The sequence below is a fragment of the Sycon ciliatum genome, chromosome 9 (assembly GCF_964019385.1).
Source record: "Sycon ciliatum chromosome 9, ocSycCili1.1, whole genome shotgun sequence".
Lineage (NCBI taxonomy): Eukaryota > Metazoa > Porifera > Calcarea > Leucosolenida > Sycettidae > Sycon > Sycon ciliatum.
In genome coordinates this window covers 11,192,162-11,208,073 of record NC_088651.1, presented here as the reverse complement: position 1 = coordinate 11,208,073, position 15,912 = coordinate 11,192,162, and the positions used below count along the sequence as shown (strand labels likewise).

General features: G+C 47.1%; 1 protein-coding gene across 1 annotated transcript in view; it reads right to left on the bottom strand.

Moving 5' to 3' along the window:
* LOC135824689 (uncharacterized) overlaps positions 1–12,337 on the bottom strand; it is a 67,736-nt gene extending 55,399 nt beyond the window's left edge. Inside the window, exons 1-5 of the mRNA XM_065337398.1 lie at positions 12,045–12,337; positions 3,129–3,364; positions 1,419–1,493; positions 856–927; positions 292–369 (exon numbers count right to left, since the gene is read on the bottom strand). Of these exons, the coding sequence (XP_065193470.1) occupies positions 292–369; positions 856–927; positions 1,419–1,493; positions 3,129–3,364 (461 nt within the window). The 5' untranslated portion in view covers positions 12,045–12,337. The remainder of the gene's footprint in view (positions 1–291; positions 370–855; positions 928–1,418; positions 1,494–3,128; positions 3,365–12,044) is intronic.
* Positions 12,338–15,912: the final 3,575 nt, after the last annotated feature.

Sequence of the window (15,912 nt, the reverse complement as noted above, 5' to 3'; positions counted from 1 at the left end):
GAACGATGTGGGACGGCACGAACTCCTGAAAAACGATATGCGCTCTGGAGTGGAATGGTGCGGAGCACGATGAATTAGTTTGGTGCAGAAGAGAGCTCCGACAAAGTTCGAGACCACCACGGCTTCAGAAACAAGTATACATTGCTTAGGAAGGATCGCACCAATGTTCGAACACAGAAAACAGCGATTCCGACAGTCTGACTAAGACGAGCAAGTCACAAACATTGCGATGTGCAAAGCGACAATTTTAATGATGCGGAGGAAGAAATTATCTTGAATTTTTGAACTCACAGGTGCTGCATTCTTCGAGGGCCGGATGAATTGAAAGCAGCATAATCTATCAATGTGATGTTGTTATGGTGCAAGAGACTGTAGAGTGACAAGGGAAAACAGACCAGGCAAACAGAGTCAGTGCAGCAGAGGTAAGGCGATGACACCTGTTGGGAATTCTCAAGTAAAATAAGACTAACATAAATACATAAAAAGAAGAAGTATGCGGACATGGACTCCGGAAGTGGTGGTCTGGCCTGGAGAGCTGAGCCGATCTAGGGTCTTAGCTTCATAGCCAACGAGATGTAACCATGGAGGTAGAACGAATACCCCAGGAGATGGAATAATATTGTTACCATGGTGATTGAAAATGTAACCATGGAGATGGAAGAACCTACGGATACTGCTCCAGATGTCATTGCCTGTGGCAAGGAATTACATGCTATGGTACAGGTGCTGTGGTAAACTTGGTAAAAACCATCCTCTCGCTTCAACCACAATATGTCTATGCACAAGACAGTGCACAGGTCACTGTACAGCATGAAACGAAGGTAGAAGCAAGCAGATGCAGTAGTGCAACCTTACAGGTGGGAGACGTTGGCCAGCTCGCTGAATATGTTGCTTTCCAAGATTGAGAGCTGATTGTGCGACAAATCCCTGAAAAGGCAAATGGGGGGGGGGAGGGGAGAGCAGACATTGCCGAAGTTAGTCTCATCTCAGTATGTTGTAGAACAGCCCAGATTTATAGCATTGGTGAGTATGTTAGCCCTGCCCAGTGTTGTAGAATAAGTCCATTGCGCAATTATGTAATTCGTACCATGAACACCCCACACAGCCACCTGTGCATGGTCGTCTGAGGTGTTTAACAGAGGCTCCCTGATCCCAGCATACTCACATGCATTACTCATACCTTCCATATTTGGCAATGCGCAAAAGGCTTTGTCAGTATTTTAGAACTGGCCAGTGTTGTTCACTACAATGGCATTCCCCAAACAGTCCTCGTCCAGTTCAGCTCATGTGGATGTCACCAGAGTGATATCACGGGGCCCAACAATGACACGTGACAGCAAAGTACTTGAACCACACGGATCTCATGGTACCAAACCCACACCAAGAGCGCAAACAAGGCCGGGCAGATTTTCACTTACAGGATTTTCAAATACTGGCCCACCCTTTTGAAATTCCGTGGCTTGAAGCTAGCAATATCATTGTGGCTGATGTTCCTGCTCAGGAAAAGAAGATGAAAAAGAAATGCAGAAGGTTGAAGGGAAGGACAAATATAATGAAAACAAGGGATCTGTGAGTTACTAACAGTCCACCGAGGTAATGAGATAACAGACAGTCAGATATTGCGACAAGACACGAAACTGTCAAGGATAATGAGACATTCGACGACCTGACACCTTTCTCTTTACATAATTACTATTGGCTCAATATCCGAGTTTTTAGGACGCACGTTACTAAATTTTGTTCGGGGAGGTTCACTGCACCATTTTCGATGTGTTCCATCCATCATCTCTCTCTCTCTCTCTCTCTCTCTCTCTCTCTTTCTGTGTTTCTATCCCTCCCTCTGTCTGTCTGTCTGTCTGTCTGTCTGTCTGTCTGTCTGTCTGTCTGTCTGTCTGTCTGTCTGTCTGTCTGTCTGTGAGTCTGTATGTATTTTTCTGTCTCTCTCTCGCGGTGCGTGTCTGTCCGTCTGTCTCTCTTTCTTTCTCTCTCTTCCTCCGTCTCCATCCCTCCCTCCCTCTGTCTGTCTGTCTGTCTGTCTGTATATCTGACTGTCTGTCCGTCTGTCTGTTTCTCTGTCTCTCTCTCGCACTGTCTCTGTCTCTCTGTCTCTGTCTCTCTCTTTCTCTCTCTCTCTTTCTCTCTCTCTCTCTCTCTCTCTCTCTCTCCATCCATCTCTGTTTCTCTCTCTCTTTTCCTGAATCTGTCAGCATAATGCAAACCTCCTGCTTTGATATGGGAGAAACTTCAAATTCAACGTAATCTGTCAGGGAAATGAACTGCCTAAACAGCGAAAGCATGCAAACCCCGGCAGGATTCGAACCAGGGACCTTGCTTGTCATGAGCAATGTTCTCATCATCCGAGCTATGGGACCAGGCCGATCCTAGACCGTACTGACAAGTTTTCCACTCGAAAAGTTTTGCTTCGATTTTTTGCCTTTTCTTTACTTGCCAATACAATCACAAAGTACACACACACACACACACGCACTTATGCAAGCATGCACGAGCTCATGCACACACACACACACACACACACACACACACACACATACACACACACACACACATACTACTACTACTACTACTACTACTACTACTACTATGTACAGCTACCCTATCGGGCCACGCTGCTCCCAGAAGCGGGGGACAACGACAAGAAGAGAGAAGAGAAGAGAGAGAAATCGCAAACTCAACAGTATTTGGCATGGCGTTGCAAGCCCTGTGGCCTTGGGAGCCGTCTTTCGCAATGCACACACATATACACACACACACACACACACACATACACACACACACACATACACACACACACACATACACACACACATACACACACACATATGCACACACACATACACACACAAACACACATACACATACACACACACACATACAAACACACACATACACACACATATACACACACACACATTTATACTTTCTCTGTTCCAGTCTTATTTCACCAGGCACTCGATCATCTCCCCTCCTCCATGTCATATCCCCAACACCCATGTATTTCCCAACGTATTCCCCTCGACCCTGTCTTGAGAGTGGGCATAATGGAATAGGAGCATTCAAACAAGTGCAGACATGAACCACATCTGCTGGACGCAACACAAACGACTTACAGGTGGTACGTTTCTCGATTCGCTCGCCGCGGAGCATGCGAGATGATGGCTTTGAGATGCTGGTGAGTGCAGACCTGCCTGTCACGCCGTCCGCGTATAGGCACAATGGTACACACATCATTGGCATTGGCACGCAGGGCTTTTCTACCTGAAGTGTTCTGTTCTTCTTCTGAAACGCTGGCAGATACACACGAGATCAGGGCCAGGATCAGTAAAGTATCCCGCATGATCCACATCTGTAAAATTGACAGAAGCAGAGGAAGAAGAGAGCAAGAAGAGAGCAAGAAAGCGAGAAAGCGAAACAGACTGCATGTATTAGTCACATAGTGAGGAGGTGCCTTCGGAAGGAGGAATTGCCCGTGTATCAACGGTTATGCTCATCACATACTTTACCCACTTCTCGCCATACTGTAAATCATGAATATGTAACGAACAAGTAAATCTAACGAGTTAACGAGTACAGATTGGTCGTTATCTTAAAATTCGTTAGTAAAAGTTGTACTTTTCTGTAGTACAGTGCTGTACTGACTGTGCAGTGCAGATCATGCATGTAATCTTGATACATTGTACGATGTACTGCATTGCACGGGTGCATGAAACAGTAACAGTTCCTGTTACTTGTGCTAGTGCTGGTGTTTGCCGCTGGCGCATTGCGCGTTCGACGGTGAAGTAAAGTAACTTTGCTTGGCAAGACGATGGTTGTTGTTTGTTTTACTGGCTGGAGTGTTGTAGCAGTAGTTTTGGTTTTGATTCCTCCTGACAATCATGTCGATCACGAATTATTTCTTGCCTCGCACGACTGCCGAGTCAGTGAACGTTGACAATGAGAAAGCATTGCAGGTCGGCGAAGCTGCTGCAGCGGCTGAGGTATCGTCGACGGAGGTTGTTGGGCGAAAGCGCAAGAGGACGTCGACTGCATCCTACGACGAGGAGGTCCGGACCAAGATTGGACGACATGCCATTCAGTTTGGTAACAAGAGCGCCGTTACTAAGTTTTCGAAGGAACTCGGCCGTCCTGTCCCAGAGGCAACTGTGCGAAATTTCAAACGAAATTTGCAGACCCAGGTTCAGCAGGGTAAGAGCTTGGCTGATGTTAGCGTTGTTCCATCCGGCCCTCGTGGCAGGCCGCTTCACCTGCCTCAGGAGATCGAAGATCTGACGAAGCAACTCATACGAAGTTTGCGTGGCTCTGGGTCGCCGATCAGCTCGGCAATTGTCGTAGCGGCGGCGAAGGGCATCGTCTGCCATAAGAATCCCTCTCTACTGAAAGAGAACGGAGGAAGGGTCGACCTGAACAAGTCCTGGGCCGTATCTTTTATGGATCGTCTTGGCTATGTCAAGCGTAAGGGAACGAGAACTGCCCGGAAGACGCCCCCAGATTTCCCTGCTGTAAAAGCTGAATTTCTGAGGAAAGTCGCTAGTGTGGTGGCGGAGAACGACGTTCCTCCGACGATGGTGGTCAACTGTGATCAAACTGGAGCAAAGATGGTCCCAGTAAACAAGTGGACGATGGCGGAGCAGGGCAGTCGGCAGGTGGACATTGTTGGTCTCGACGACAAGAGAGAGATGACTGTGCTGCTCGGCGTTTCAGCTGCAGGTCAAGTGTTGCCTCCTCAGCTGATTTACGCTGGGAAGACAACCCGCTGCCATCCTTCCGGGAATGTACCACCTGGCTGGAATGTAACACATTCCGACAATCACTGGTCCAACGAAGTCACCATGTTGGAGTTTATTGACCGCGTGCTCGTCCCGTTCTTCGCTAGTGAGCGTGAACGTCTGGATCTTGCGGACACGCAGTGCGGCCTTCTCATCTGGGATGTCTTTGCTGCACACCGTTGTGCGGCAGTATTGAAGAGGCTCTCGGATAACAACATCAAGGTTCTATTCATCCCTGCTGGCTGCACCGGCATGCTGCAGCCGCTTGATCTGACCGTCAATGAGCCCTTCAAGCGCCACCTGAAGAACCAGTTCGGCGACTGGTACGCGAAGCAGGTTGCGGAAGACATGGGCAACGGAGCAGATGCGACCAACGTCAAACTGGACTTGCGCACTTCCATCGTCAAGCCGTTACACTTCCAGTGGCTGGTCGCAACCTTATCCTGGCTGAAGGAGCAGAAGGCAACCGTCATGCGCGGATTTGCAGAGGCTGGCATCACAGCTGCACTTTCTCCTCCTACTTCTTCTGCTGCTACCGCTGCTCCATCCTCTGCTGCTACCGCTGCTCCATCCTCTGCTGCTACCGCTGCTCCGTCTTCTGCTGCTTCGTCTTCTGCTGCTCTGTCCTCTGCTGCTTCCGCTGCTCCGTCTACTGCTGCTTCGTCTTCTGCTGCTTCTGCTGCTCCGTCCTCTGCTGCTACCGCTGCTCCGTCTCCTGCTGCTTCCGCTGCTCCGTCCTCTGTTCCATCCTCTGCTGCTCCTTTCCCTGCTGCTCCATCTTCTGCTGCTTCTGCTGCTCCATCCTCTGCTGTTCCGTCTTCTGGTGCTCCATCCTCTGCTGGTCCGTCTTCTGCTGTTCCGTCCTCTGCTGTTGATTCTGCTTCTGACTCTACTGCTCCGTCTCCTGTGGCTACTGTCGCTTGGGTCGACCTTACCTCTGATGATGTTTAGATACTCACCTCTACAGACATTGCTATTGCTGTTGTGTCAGCTGAAATCTGTACTAGTACTATTACATCCTTTGACTTTGAGATTGATTTGTACTGTGGTTGAAATGCATCATACTAGTAATATTTATTTTACAAAAAACGTACTTGTATGCTAGTAATCACATTCAAATTGTACATGTACTTCCTGTGAAATATCCATCTTTTCTTTTCTCTATTTATTCTCTTTACCAGGCGTGGGCCATCCCCTGGATTATCAAAATGGGTGCCTTATTATTTTTCTGTTTCTGTTTTATTTTCACAGGCTTATGACCTGAGAATCAACTTTATTTTTAACCACAGTTTCGTACCAGATCAAACAATCAGTGACCGGGAATCACATTCAATACATGCAACAATTTTTTTACGGCGTCAGTCTGAAAAAATCGTTAACTTTACAAATCGTTAACCTGCAAAAATCAGAAAATCGTTAACTTTGCGGGTCGTTAACTTAATATGATTTACAGTACTTCATTCGGATGGCACATATCCCTTTGTGAGGTCGCAACATCAATGCCAATGTCACTGCCAGCCATTGTGCATGTGTGTGTTTGATGTTTTGTAGCATTTCGTTATTGAAACATACACGCTGAAGGATAAAAAAGTGTTCTCCTTTCTACGCTTTGTGTAGGAATCTGTACCTAGCACTTGGCAAGCCTTTAAACTGTGTATGGAGTAAGTGGTTCTATAGATCAGTGAGCTTGGCAATCCATCAGCAACTCAGCCTCTTTCCCTGAAGCATGTCAGATGAACGAGGAACCTGACGCAATCATGGCTACAAAACACATGGCCTGCTAGCTGACAGAGTGTGAATGGGACGTACTAGTATGCATGCATTTTTCGCCATTAGGTTTTGCGGTGCAAGTCCACTACAAGCGTACACACCTTGATACCAACTCTGTATAAAAGGTCATGAACTTTGGGAGGTCATACTCATAAATGTACTGCAACGGGCCGTACCTGCCAAGTATGGGGTAACTTCTGTCGTGGGGACTCGACCTCGCTACAGCTGACTCGCATCGTCCAGGAGCTGTACACTCAGCGACACCAAAGGCGCCATCAAGGTCTCTGCTTCTTCGACTTGGCCAAAGCATTCGATTCGGTATGGCATAGAGGGCTGATCGCAAAACTACGATCGTGCTACCGTGTCACCCACCGCACCAACAACTGGTTGTCGTCATACCTGAGCATGCGGACCCAAGCTGTGAAAGCAGGCGGCCTGATTTCGGAGGATCGTCCAGTTAATGCAGGTGTTCCACAAGGATCTATTCTTGGCCCCCTGCTTTTCTTGATGTACGTGAACGATTTGCCATCCGTTACTCCTGGCCTCTCACTTTATGCAGATGACACCGCCCTTCACCGCTCAGCCTCCACCGAGCACGAACTAACGGTATCGCTCCAGCAGGGCATCAAGGAGGTGGTAAACTGGATGAAGATCTGGAAGCTACAGCCCAATGTCTAGAAGACCAAATTGTTGTATATTTCTGCATGTCCACCATCTGCGCCTTTGACGTTTTCGAACTGCACCCAGGCCCTGGAAGTTGTAACTTCACACAGGCACTGGGAATCGTTCTTGACTCGAAGCTATCATGGTCCGAACATGCTAACCATATTTGCCTTAAAGCATCCAGGACTTTAGGAACTCTGAAGCCTCACTGCTGTTACCTGCCTCACGACTGTAGATCTCTGTTTTTCTCTTTGTACATTTGTCCGATCTTCGACTACTGTGACATAGCGTGGTGTGGGTTATCAAACACGATATCAGACAAGCTCGAAGTTTGCCAACGAAAATTATTAAAAATGCTATTTTGCTTGCCCCGTGATTTCTCCTCTGCACAACTCTATGTTCTCGCTCATGTTTGCCCCCTTTCTATTCGATGCAGTCTCCACAGCAACATGCTAATTCAAAAGATAAAACTCGAGAAAGTGCCAAGGCATCTCTTTCCCTATGACTGGTTTGTGCCGAGCCTTTCAACAAGGGCACAAGTCTCGCTACCTGCAGCTCGCACTGTCCAGTTTACAAAATCCCCTTTGTGTCATTCCTAGTCTGACTGGCTCAAGCTATCAAGCCTCGCCCACCATTGCCACAGCATGTCTCAGTTTCGCCAAGTTGTCTGTACTGAGTTGCGTTTTCCTACAGCACTCACGTGTGTTTAGCTAAACAATGTAATGCCTGACTATCTCACTTAATTGGCTGAGCTTTGTTTTCCTCCCTGTTCCTTTCTTTCCACTGTTTTCTTTTGTACATTTACCATGGCTGGTTATCACCCTCATCTCTGGGGTTGCTCCCCACATTAGCAATGCGTGCACATGCTACGAGATTGAGTTTAATAATAATAATAATAAAAATAACAATGTGACGTGGTGCGTGTTGTTTGATGCGTGCGTTCAGGTGCTGAACAGTCTTCCACCTTGCGCACAACAACAAAGACCGAAGCGAGGGCGACCTAGAAAATAATAACAATAATAATCCATTTGCACGCTCAGGTTCCCCCGAACCTTTGAGCTACCCACAACACGTACAAACCGGCTAAGAGACTCCCCCATCTATGCTTCTCTTGATCTCTTTAATAGCATTCCACTCAGCCTCCGGCAAATCAACCCCAGACGAGATTTCAAAGCAAACATCCTACCACTTGTCATCTCTTCCGTATGTACTTGCTCACATTGCTCAGCACATCTATAGCTCCATTGCGCCCAGCCTACGTGATAAACTCCCTATTGCCATCGCTACTGCCTCAGCAAGCAGCTAAACTTTGATCTCTCTGTATCTGATCCCCGTGCCTGTAATTATTTTTCTCTTATTGGCCACAGGCCATCGTGAGAATAAAAGATTTCGAACTTGCCCCGCAAAAAGGTGATGGCCATCTTAGATGCATACCTCTCATTGAATACACCGGCAAATATGTACACTCGAACCACGTATATCTGTGCGGCCGCGACCGAGCACTGCCCGTAACTGTGAAATGTCCGTAACTCAGAAACACATACACATACACATACACATACACATACATGTTGATGGGGAAATACGAATAGATGTGGCATAAGTTTGACCTATAAGAAGAAAAGAGGACCAAAGAGCTACAAGTTACGCTAGAGTATCCACTAACACCATCAGTTACTTTACAATCAGCTCATGCGATAACATTCCACGACACTGACCAACGGTACTGCTGTTCTACACCTAACTGGCAATCAGCTCTAGCACGTCTTGGATGTGCACTCCTTATGTTATGTCACCTGATCTTAGCAGAATTATCACTTAGTTGATAATAATAATTATGCACAGAAAATAACACTTTCTCTCTGCAGCTAAAGTTAGGCCAAATAACACCTTTTGTCAAGCTTTGCCACCTGATTCCACGAGAATATCACTTTTAAACAATACACAGATAACTAACACTTTCTCACACACTCTATAGCGCGCTACATAATCAGTATGGTAATTGTTATGCTGGGCTTGCCACATTCATGCTACATGTATATAGCAGTACTTTTAGGGCAGGGTCAGTACCAATTTTCGTCTGATGATCGATTAAGTTCGTGAAACTCAGAGTTACGAAATCACAACTGCTCGTTGAGTACAAAATGTATACAGTACCGGTAGTACCGAAATTTTCGGTGCGTTTTATTTTCGGTAAAAATTGTCGGCATCGAAGTTACCGAAAATAAAACACAACCGAAAATTTCCGCTTTTACAGTAGATAAGTACAATGGTGGGTTTTTTTCCTCTCAAACGGCTTCAGATCATAATGCATTCTTCTGTCCACTTCTGGAGACTTGGTACACAGCTTCACCAAGTGACTCTTACTGGCCTATTGCACCGAGAGGCAACACTTCTGGACAGACGGAGCCTTACAGAAGCTGCTCCACACCATCAAAACGCCTTGTAGCCATCTGGCAGTTAAAGAAACTGCTTTAAACGTCAAGCATAGGACCAGAGCACACCAGTACTACGCACAAGTACACACTCAAGATTCCTCTTGTAACAAAGATATCTTCTGTCTTCGGCTTGAGTTTTACTGGCAGATCTGAGATAACTGTTATTCTACATGAGGTCCATGACATCCATACCCTTGAAAACTCCAACTGCCTACCGTGAGTCACTGATAAGCATTGTAGCCTAACAGAAAATTATCAACAGCACTAATGTAGTGCAAATGCGACAATGGCATAATTTTCCCAGGGGGGGGGGGGGGGTGGGGATCTTTTAAAAGTTTAGTTTTATACGGCGTCTCCCAACTTCATCTGAGTAAGTCAATACCCTTGTGAAAGCATCCATTCCAACAGCAAATCCAAACCAATTCTGACACCGTTTAGACACTTGGCTTTGGGTAGACACTCGACTTTGGGTCGGCAAATGCAACAATGAAACAGTGAAAACCACAACGGAGCAAACTACCGGTATTTCAAAAGTACAGTCGTCCCTCTCTAATCCGGCACCTTTTGCTACGGCGTTTTCTGCTGGATTAACGAGGGTGCTGGATTAAGAAATCCTGCCCTCTGACCCGACCCTACCCAATTGTATGCATGTATCATACGTCAAAACGCAGGGTTTTTCCATGTCAACCCAAGTATTTGGTGCACGGCTTTATATTCTCAATTGTTCTCCAGGAATATACACAGTGATAAAGTGATAAAGTAAAATAGAGAACATGTTCACATGTACTCTTGCACACACACGCACACACACACACACCTGAAAATTGGCAGCACACTACTCCTTGCTGTCAGCGAATTGTGAAAATATAGCAGTCAGGTCTGCAGCAGTGATTGTGGCACCGCAACTCGAGTCAACTGAACTGAACTCTGAAGTGGCCCCGCGCGCGCGGCACTGACCAGACTGGCCTAGTCTGGCCGGCCTGGCAAGGAGTGCACCTGTACGGTACGCGATTTGCGACTGCCGGATTATGAAATCAAACTACGTGCAGTTTGAGCGATTCGTTTCAAAAAGTCACTGCCGGAGGCGGAATTCAAGTGCCGGATTAAGATGTAGGAATCGAACGAAAAATAGGTTTCGTCAGAAAGTGCGCCGGTTGGCAAGGGTTCCGGATAAACAAGTGCCGGATTAGAGAGGGACGACTGTATATGTACAGATTTACGAGACAATGAGATCCTCACGAATCATGGCGTCACATTAGAGAGGTTTTGCATTCCAAATTTCGGAATTATTTTCGGAATGTGGCGGCAGGAGTAAAAAATGTAGTTGAACTTTCGGAAGTGTGGTGGCGAAAGTGCATGGTTTTCCGAAAATGGATTTTCAGCTCTTTCCTGTTTGGGAGCGCATATTTGAATATTTTTCATGTGTGTATTTTTGTTTTCTGCTGCTCTCGCTGAATATATTTGAAACTTTTCCACGTGTGTAGTTTTGGTTTTTGCTGGTTTTTGCTGCTCTCGTTGATCTTGCCATGTTGACTACATGTAGATCTTCTCACACTCCATCACACTCTATCTTCCTTTGCCATGGAGCTTACTGACAGTACAAGACAGTAGTTCGCCAACCTCGTCTTCAGCTGTTGCATCACTCAGTCCACCATTGGTCCGTCCTCCTCTTCGAACCGCACCCAAATTTGGTTTGACCTGCACATGGATTTGATCCTGCTCAGGCAACTCCTATTTTGTGCTCAACCCCTTTGTTCGCGGCTCTGTGGGATTCGAGGAGACTGCAAAAGTTCTAGCCTCGTCTGAGCCAACGTTTGCCTGGTATCACCAGGAAGTCCGTCAGAGACCACACGTTCCTGCTGTTGGACCATGGTACCAGCATGCACGCCTCAAAACCGAATTTGATAGATTTGGACGCAAACATTTTTTCGGTTTTGGCGCCTTCGACGCTCTCCATTTTTGTTTTGCATGGCAACCCTTGGAAACGAAGTCGAATCAGATTTTCGGAATGCAAAACACTGAAGATGCCGTTTTTCGGCACGCACTTTTCTCGGAAAAGCACAGTCGAAAACCATTTCGAAATTCGGAATGCAAAACCTCTCTATTGTGCCAGGGAGTGGTTTGTGCGACTCCCTACGCCCTGGTGGCAGATGTCGTCGCCGGTCTCAACACACTCATGGTTCTTATACATGTTGCTGGAATCATGCAGGTCGGTGCGAACAGGGTGAAATAATAATTACGCAATGTCCCCCTCTCGCGGCGAAACCACGCAATGTGTCCCTCTCCCTCTCTATCGTCCCGCACAACCCTCTGGTTCATTCCAACGGGAATGCAGAATTCCAACAAAGCACTTGTACTGAACGGTGCCTACCCTAAACAGGAAACGTACCTTGCCGCAGTCGGGACGCAAGGCTCCTGTGCCGGTTATTTTCAGCCTGTTCGCACAATCCCACCTCTTCGAATATTTCGAAAGGCACCAGAAATAACAAAGACTAAGTGTGCTAGATACAAACTCTATAATAATTATAGTGCTGCGCTGATGAGTCCACAAAGGACGAAACAGTTCTGTCCGCGCAGATTGAGTAGTTATGAGTCTTTCAAATTTTCCACCATTCCCTGTGCTATCCTGAAGAGGGGAAAACGTTTGATAGATGAAAGGAATTGCCTTCTTGATTGCTTGGACTTGCGTCTTCGCATGCGGTAGATCTACTAGATAACGAAATGTTCTGAAGATACATGCCATACTATCTTTAATAGTAGGTTTTAAAAATAACACTGTTGGGTAGAGAGTGGCATGGTTGAAGCGTGGCGTTCACACCATGCGATGCCCATATAGGCACAGTGTTACAAATAGAGGGGTAGGGTTCAACATTTGGCGACAGCGAGCTAGAGAATATGGACCATGGTGTTTTGTACTTGTGAATTGTGGCTGCTGTGAGCCCTGAGGTCAGGACCTAGGGGCCGGCCCCATGGGATCATCTGGCCAGACTAGCTGTACAGAAAGCCCAAATAATTGGCGACACAGTCAACGTTTACGTTGTATACTGTTCTATACACGTAGCACTTCATCATTATATACCGATCACATTTTTGTCAGGTCGCCTTCATTTTGGTTGTGCACACCTGCGGGGCGGGTGGCCGTGCCCGAATTTCTAGCTTCGGAAGAGGAGGATGCATCCGTCCGCTTCCATACCTTTTTTGACCTGCATCTGCGCCTTAGCGTTTTGCATGGCGGTGGCGTTCCTCCGGCTTCTGAAAACTCAGTTTTGTTTATTGTTACAATCTGCCCAGTCCTCGATCTGCTCGCCCAGATGTAACCATTGCTAGTACAGTACTCACCGGTCCCTTTTTATTATTTTATTGTATGGATTCTCCAAAGGCCGAGGCTTGCTATAAGTCGAGCTGGGGTCTCCATCCATGACTTACTGGGAATATATCTGCAAAATTATAACATAATTGAGAAGAGGAAGGGTTAAAAGACACAAATGCGTACTGTAGAAATCAGCCATAACATTCGTTACTATGTTATAGAAACTCTGGAAGGAATGAAACCAGCGGGTTCAAAGCGGGTGTTGGCAAAGATGGTACGGACACGAGACACAAAGCAATGACTATTTTGGGTGGTTCTAATGTCAGTGGGGAGAGAATTCCAGGTGGCAGCGGTAACAAAGAGGAAAGAGGCACGCGAGTAGGTGTTCGCCCTGGCAGGCGGGACAAGTTGGAGAGGGCGCCGCGCGCTGGTGGAGAGACTATAGCCCAGCTCCATAAGGGCAGCCCTTCCACACCACGCATAGCATCCATCCCTCCCAATGTTGGAGCCGACCACTTCAACGTCACCCTAATCGCTACTGCCACAGGACAAAGCACCCAATTAATATAATCTTTATTTCAGGATTACCCAAAGGCTACGATCATGTATGAAGTTGAACAGGCCAGGCAAAGGAAAGTTCCAAACGGTCACACGTTTCAGGTGGTCAGATGGCGGAGCCAGGTCTGTGGGGATTGCGCTCAGCAGTGAAGGTACGTGGCTTTGAGCGAACGGCATGCGTACACTTTGAAGTACAAAAAAATGGTAGTAGATTCCAGCGCACACAGCTCAGGCGCACCAAGTCCATGGCTAACAAAACATTACCTCCGTCACCAAAAATCTTTCCAAAGCCTCCAAATTTCCGTCATGATCATAATCATAAGATCTGACCACAAATGCACAAGCATGGTTCTTTGCTTTCCAAACCTGATAGTGATAGCCCTATCCCAAAGGCAAAGATGCTCGTGAACTATATGTACTTCGCAACCTTTTCTGCAACCTCGGGCCCATTGCCCAAAATGCATTATCGCTCATTTCTCGCATCGCTCATTTCTCGCATGCTTTCAGACTCTTCTCAGAGAAACAGTAGATGAACTGTAGTTACTAGTACATTGTATGTGCATTCCCTTTTCCGTGCACTGGACAATCTGAAATGATGGAGGATGCATGCAACAGGCTACTTGGCGCTGTGTAAAGTTGTGGTTCACAGCAGGAAGGGGTATAGCTGGCACTGCACTTCTGCTATTTCCTCTCCTTTTTTGGTGTTTTTTTACATCGTTGTAGCGGATTTGCGAAATAAACAAATAGTCCTGCGGCCCAAATCTAAAAGACGTTGTTTTGCAAGTCCCGTTTCAGTCTCAAGCAGACAACCTGAGCTTTGCATGGGTGGAAAGACCATGTCCTAGGGATGTCGAAACGGCTTGTTGTCATGTCCAGAACTAGGGCATAAGCTGGGGAGAACCAATTTTAGGTTTCGTTACGGAAGTCGTTATTTTACGTTATTTTACGACTCCTTGATTGAAATTGGCAGCATGTGATACGATATTTTATTGAAAATTAGTGCAGTCGATGTGAATTTGTTCTTGTGTTTGGATGATTTGTAGATCATGGTTGCCCTTTGCTGAGCGTTCATTTCCTATTGATGGTGATTAGAGATGGCACAGATTGATTTGTTGTAAAATTTGACCAAAATCACCCCCAAACATGGATCTTTCGTATGAGAGGATTTCATTTATTGGGACACTATCTCGACAACACCAGCGGAAGAGAGCTAGCACGAGCGAAGCAAAGGACACCGGAAAACGGCAGAGTGAGAGCGATCATAAGCTGATCTTAGCAAACGAGCGATATGGAAGATGTAAATAATAGCGCAGTAGTGTATTTGTCATTTGCTGCAGAGTTGAAAAGTACAATTCAAATTCAATTCAATTCAAAAACTTCAATAGTGCGGTCCACCAGCCTTAGCTTTCAGACTCACTGTCCGATTCACAGTCGGACTTACAGTCCAATCCACTGTCGAAACTGCCTTCACCCTCATCATGGCATTGTGTGCATGCGCGCGCGCGCGCGCACACACACGCGTAAACACACCGCACAACACATGGCATTGTGCGCGCGCTCGCACACACACACATACACAAACCCCACACGCACACACCGCACAACACATGGCATTGTGTGTGCGCGTCCGCGCGCGCGCGCGCACACACTCACACACCACATAGCACGCTAGAGATCAACAAGAACCTGCTGCGACCGTGGTTGAGATGGCGCTGTAGAAGACACCGCAGCCGCCACTGGTTGCCTGGCACCCGAGGTTGTAGTCAAAGCCGTACTAGCCGACACATCTGTACTGGAGGCTGATGTAGTACACAGAGATGAAACTGATCCACTGGTGTTCACCTGACGCGGCGGAGTAGCGGATCCTTTGAAGCCGAAATGAGTGGGCAACACAACATTGGCGGCGACAAGCCCAGCGGATATCGCAGCGGGCCTATCGTAACTCCTGGCAGTGAGCCTATCGTAATTCCTGGCAGTGGGCCCGTCGTAACTCCTGACATTGGGCCCGTTCTCTTACCGGACACTGGGGTGAGGAGTGGGCGTGGATGCGGGCAGGAAATCTGTGGCGACCGGCTGGACTGGGATGGTTGGAGTCGGGCCAGGTGCGTTACTAGTATGACTGTTCGGCAATGACTGGGTACTACCGGCCATCGGACCGTTTGCAGACGACACAGACAAGTGGTTGCTCCGTGAAGAGTGCGCCTGTATACCCATGCCACTTACCATACATGTCAATTGCTGAAGGAAACACACAGTTCAAACACAAAACGCAAATGAAACACGCCAATGAAATTCGATCCTTAAAAAAAAGGGAAGCATGTCCGCGTTATCACGGGCTATACAATTGTGTTTTAAAAGAAAACAACCAGTTTATAATTCTGTCTCTTCT